At 39.9% G+C, this 5,000-nt stretch overlaps 1 protein-coding gene across 2 annotated transcripts in view; it reads right to left on the reverse strand.

Moving 5' to 3' along the window:
* Positions 1–5,000, reverse strand: part of LOC123499210 — a 47,909-nt gene that overhangs the window by 11,906 nt on the left and 31,003 nt on the right. For both annotated transcript variants that reach the window (XM_045246945.1, XM_045246944.1), the window contains exons 8-11: positions 2,053–2,141; positions 1,190–1,257; positions 479–562; positions 1–153 (exon numbers count right to left, since the gene is read on the reverse strand). The exon at positions 1–153 is cut by the window's left edge and continues 12 nt beyond it. In XM_045246945.1, coding sequence (XP_045102880.1) covers positions 1–153; positions 479–562; positions 1,190–1,257; positions 2,053–2,141 — 394 coding nt within the window. The remainder of the gene's footprint in view (positions 154–478; positions 563–1,189; positions 1,258–2,052; positions 2,142–5,000) is intronic.

Below are 5,000 nucleotides of genomic sequence, written 5' to 3' on the forward strand. Positions count from 1 at the left end.
CCGAGTTGTTGCGGCACTCCGCCACAGTGAAAGACATGTAGTTGGGCGACGCGCAGTCAGAGTAGAGCTCCGCGCAGATCCCGGAAGAGTCAGGCAGGTCGCCCGTGTAGCGGCCCACGATGGGACACGAGGTGGGCTCCACCACCAGGCTCTCTGCGGCACGAGGGGCGGCAGGCGATGAGTCAGTGAGAGGCAATGAGGAGGAAATAGTGATACAAAAGAGGCGAGAGGAGGAGAAAGAACGAGAAGAAACAGACGAGGGAAGGGAGAAAGAGGAGAAAGAACGAAGGGACAAAGGAAGAAGACGCGTCTCAAACAGTGATTCCTCATCAAAACAATAACCATCTCAGGAGGAAGAGAAAGAGAGGAAAAAAGGAAAAAAAACTGCATGATACACCTCGAACGCCGAGAGAGAGAGAGAGAGAGAGAGAGAGAGAGAGAGAGAGAGAGAGAGAGAGAGAGAGAGAGAGAGACTTACTTCCTTGCGTAATCCACGATGTCTTGTCTCCGAAGTTCCGAGGATCACAGAGAGTGCGATCGAATGTCTCCTTAGGATACCGACCTGAGGGAGAAACGCACAATGAAGTATACACACACACACACACACACACACACACACACACACACACAGCGTAGTGTATAATAGTGGTTAGCATACTCGGCTAACAACCGAAAAGGCCCAGGTTCGAATCCCGGGTGCGGCGAGGCAAATGGGCAAAACTCTTAATGTGTAGCCCCTGTTCATCTAGAAGCAAACAGGTACGGGATGTAACTCGAGGGGTTGTGGCCTTGCTTTCCCGGTGTGTGAAGATCGGTCTATGAGCTCTGAGCTCGCTCCGTAATGGGGAAGACTGGCTGGGTGACCAGCAGACGACCGTGGTGGTGTATTACACACACACACACACACACACACACAAACACACACACACACTCTCTCTCTCTCTCTCTCTCTCTCTCTCTCTGACCCACATTTAAAAACACTGATTTCTCACCATGCACGAAAACTTTCAAATCCATGCAGGTTCTCAACACTGAATTCCTTCTATCAATAATGGAGAAATACTGCTAATCTGTCATTAAAACCATGAAAAAAACATCAATAAGAAACCCGAGTCACTTTTACTACAGCCTTTCGAGTGTATAGTGGAGGTACAGGGAGGGTGTTTTAAAATGTGGTTAACTTTCTTACCGAGCATGTGTTCTAAAATGTTGGCGCTTCTTCGTTTCATCCAAAAACAGTTGTAACTCCACTCCCCGCTGTCCCGCGTCAGTGCCAGCAGAGCCCAGCAGCAGGAGACGCAGCAGAAGGCGTAGTAGTAGTGGTAGTAGTAGTAGTAGTAGTAGGTGCAGCAACAAAAAGAGGTGGAAAAAGAAAAGTTATCATTAGAATTTGTAGTTGTTATATTATTATTATTATTATTATTATTATTATTATTATTATTATTATTATTAGTAGTAGTAGTAGTAGTAGTAGTAGTAGTAGTAGTAGTAGTAGTAGTAGTAGTAGTAGTAGTAGTAGTAGTAGTAGTAGTAGTAGTAGTAGTAGCAGTAGTAGTAGTAGTAGCAGCAGTAGCAGCAGTAGTTAGCAGTAGTGGTGCAGTAGCAGTAGCAGCAGCAGTAGCAGCAGTGCAGTAGCAGTAGCAGCAGCAGGAGCAGGAGCAGGAGCAAGAGCAAGAGCAGGAGTGAGCAGGAGTAGTAGCAGTAGTAGTAGTAGTAGTAGTAGTAGTAGTAGTAGTAGTAGTGGTGGTGGTGGTAGTAGTAGTAGTAGTAGTAGTAGTAGTAGTAGTAGTAGTAGTAGTAGCAGTAGCAGTAGCAGTAGTAGTAGTAGCAGTAGTGATAGTAGAGAAGGAAGAAGAAAGAGAAAATGAGAGGAACAAGAAGAAGAAAAAAAAAACATGAACAAGAACAAAAAACGAAAAGAATGATGACGATAATGAAAACAACACAGAATGATAACAATATAAGGAAAAAAATAAATAATCTCTCTCTCTCTCTCTCTCTCTCTCTCTCTCTCTCTCTCTCTCTCTCTCTCTCTCTCTCTCTCAGGCTTACCAGTGGGTGCGGGCGTACACAAGGAACCTCTCCCCGTCATTCATGTCCTCTATGCAACTCACACTGTACGTCTTGTGGTTAATGTAATCCTGTTGAAAAAAAGGAAACAATCATAATCATCAGCAGCAGCAGCATACAAAGAAGTTTACGTAATGTTCCTCAATAAAATTAAATATATAAGTAAAAAAAGCTAAAAACAAAGTAAAGATTAGTTGTGCAATGATGTAATTCTGTTGGAGAAGAGGTTATGATAGTACTCAACATGAAAACACAAACTCATGATGCTCTTGATAAAACTGAAGAAGCTGCATTTGTAAGAACTATGAAGAAAAGCTCATTAACCCTTTCAGTACCACGGGGCGTTTTCATATTCATTCTGGTTATCATTTAGTGATTTTATTCAGCTTCAGAAACTTATGTGGGGGATCAAAATAGTGAAGACTCAGATCGTTAATATTTTGACCTCCACAGACCCTTCCTAATGCAAATAAAATCGTCTATTCATACCCAAAAAATCATGGTAAAATTGCGTCTCAGTATCAAATGGGTCACGAAAACAAAAGATTACCTGTAAGATAAGGTGAAACGATATTATAAGCAGCTTTTTTTATTATAAGATTACATTATAGGATTACAACACAAGCCAAGTAGAATCGGATCACACAAAGCACTTTTAATCAACATGACGTAACACAAAGGTTAATCAGATCATACTACTGAGAAAAATACAATTAAAGTTTCAAATAAAAAGATAGTCACATAATTTCAAATCTCTCTCTCTCTCTCTCTCTCTCTCTCTCTCTCTCTCTCTCTCTCTCTCTCTGTTCTAGTTTCTCGTTTTCTTTGTTAACAGCTTATTATCAGAGAGACAGTCCCCCTCCCCCACTCACTCTCTCTCTCTCTCTCTCTCTCCATGACCCAATCACGCTGGCGGGCCGATAATTAAAAGAGGATGATGACTTGGATTGGCCCCCGTGCGTGACTGGAAGGTAGTGGTCTTCTTCTTCTTCTTCTTCTTCTTTCTTTTCCTTTTTTATTTAATATTTTTTCTTATATTTCTTCTACTTCTTGTTCTTGTTCTTGTTCTTCTTCTTCTTGTTCTTCTACTTCTTCTTCTTCTTCTCCTTTCTCTTCTTTTCTTCTTATTATTATTCTTTTCTTTTCTTCATTCTTTTCGTTGTTGTAGTTGTTGTTCTTGTTCTTCTCTTCTTCTTTCTTTTTCTTCTTCTCTTCCTCTTTCTTTTCTTTTTCTTCTTTTCTTTCCTTTCTTTTTTTTCTTTTCTTTTTCTTCTTCTTCTTCTTCTTCTTCTTCTTCTTCTTCTTTCATCCCGTAATTCTTTTCTTCCCTATTTCAATTTTGGCATTTTCTTTTCTTTGCTTTGTTGTTCTTGTTATTATTATTATTTTTTTTTTTTTGTCTTTATGTCTTCGCTTTTTTCTTTTTCCCTCTTGCTTTATTTCTTCCCTGTGTTTCTTTCGTGTTTTCTTTTCCTTTCTCTATTTTTCTTCCTTTTCTCTTCACAATTATTCTCCTCTTCCTCCTTTTATTCTAGTTCTCTCTTCTTTCCTTATCTCTCTTATGACTTCTTCTTCTTCTTTTTCTTCTTCTTCTTCTTCTTCTTCTTCTTCTTCTTATTTATTATTATTATTATTATTCCTCTTCTCTTCTTCTCCCTCCTCCTCCTCCTCCTTGTCCTTGTCTACTTCCTGTTCCTCTTCTTCCTTTTCGGTTTATCCTTCTTTTTGTCTCCTTCAACGCCTACTCTCCTCCTCCTCCTCCTCCTCCTCCTCCTCCTCCTCCTCCATAACTACACGTGCTACAGATTCCAATTTCCTTATAAAGATTAAGTGTAAATATTTTCTTTGTGGCGCAAATATAAAGTGAATATTAATAGAAATGTTTACAGCGGGTTTGTCTAAAAGGGAATGCAAATATTTAGGTACGTATAGTCAAGTCTCTCTCTCTCTCTCTCTCTCTCTCTCTCTCTCTGGTAAATCTGTCACTACATATGTGAAATGCACTCTTAGAAACACGTGTCACTTTAATTAGAGTCTTTTGAAAGTAATGGTGCCAGACAGAGGTGTTTTAGAAGTTGGTCTCTCTCTCTCTCTCTCTCTCTCTCTCTCTCTCTCTCTCTGAATTAGTGTGGAATGTATGTGAGGAAGCAATCGTGTCTGTGTATCGAATAAAATCCTCCTCCTCCTCCTCCTCCTCCTCCCGGTCCTCTATCAACACCCGCCCTTCCTCCTTCCTCCTCCTCTTCACTTCCTTCTCTACATCCGCAAGTGAGTATCGCCCATCATTATTATTTCTCTCTCTCTCTCTCTCTCTCTCTCTCTCTCTCTCTCTCTCTCTCTCTCTCTCTCTCTCTCTTCCTTTTCTTCATCTGAGTTATCTTTTTTTTCTTTCACTTATCTTGCTTTTTTCTTCGTTTATTCTTATTTTTTTATTATTATCGTTTGTTTTCACTTTTCTTAGATGTTTTTTTTTTGTGTGTTTTTGTGTTTTTTTTTATCATGATTGGGTCTACTTTTTATTTCGTTTTCTCTTCTTGTTCTCTTATTCTATTATGTATCGAGGATTTTGGCATATTCGTCTCTCTCTCTCTCTCTCTCTCTCTCTCTCTCTCTCTCTCTCTCTCTCTCTCTCTCTCTAATATCGCGTTACTGTTTACTGCACACACCTGTTGTTTCTTTTCTCACTTTTCTTTCCTCCCCCTCCTCCTCCTCCTCCTTCTCCTCCTCTTTCTCTTCTTCCTTTCTCTTCCCTTTCTATTTCTCCTTCTCTCTATCTCTCCATATGCAACTCTCTTATCTCTTCTTATTCTTCCTTCCTCTTCTTTAAATTAAGTCTTCATCCTTTCATATCATTCATTATCTTTCCTTTCTTTCTTCGTCCTTCCTTATTTATGCCTTTTATTTTCTTTATCCTTCGTTTCTTCCTTCAT

The sequence above is a fragment of the Portunus trituberculatus genome, chromosome 49 (assembly GCF_017591435.1).
Source record: "Portunus trituberculatus isolate SZX2019 chromosome 49, ASM1759143v1, whole genome shotgun sequence".
Lineage (NCBI taxonomy): Eukaryota > Metazoa > Arthropoda > Malacostraca > Decapoda > Portunidae > Portunus > Portunus trituberculatus.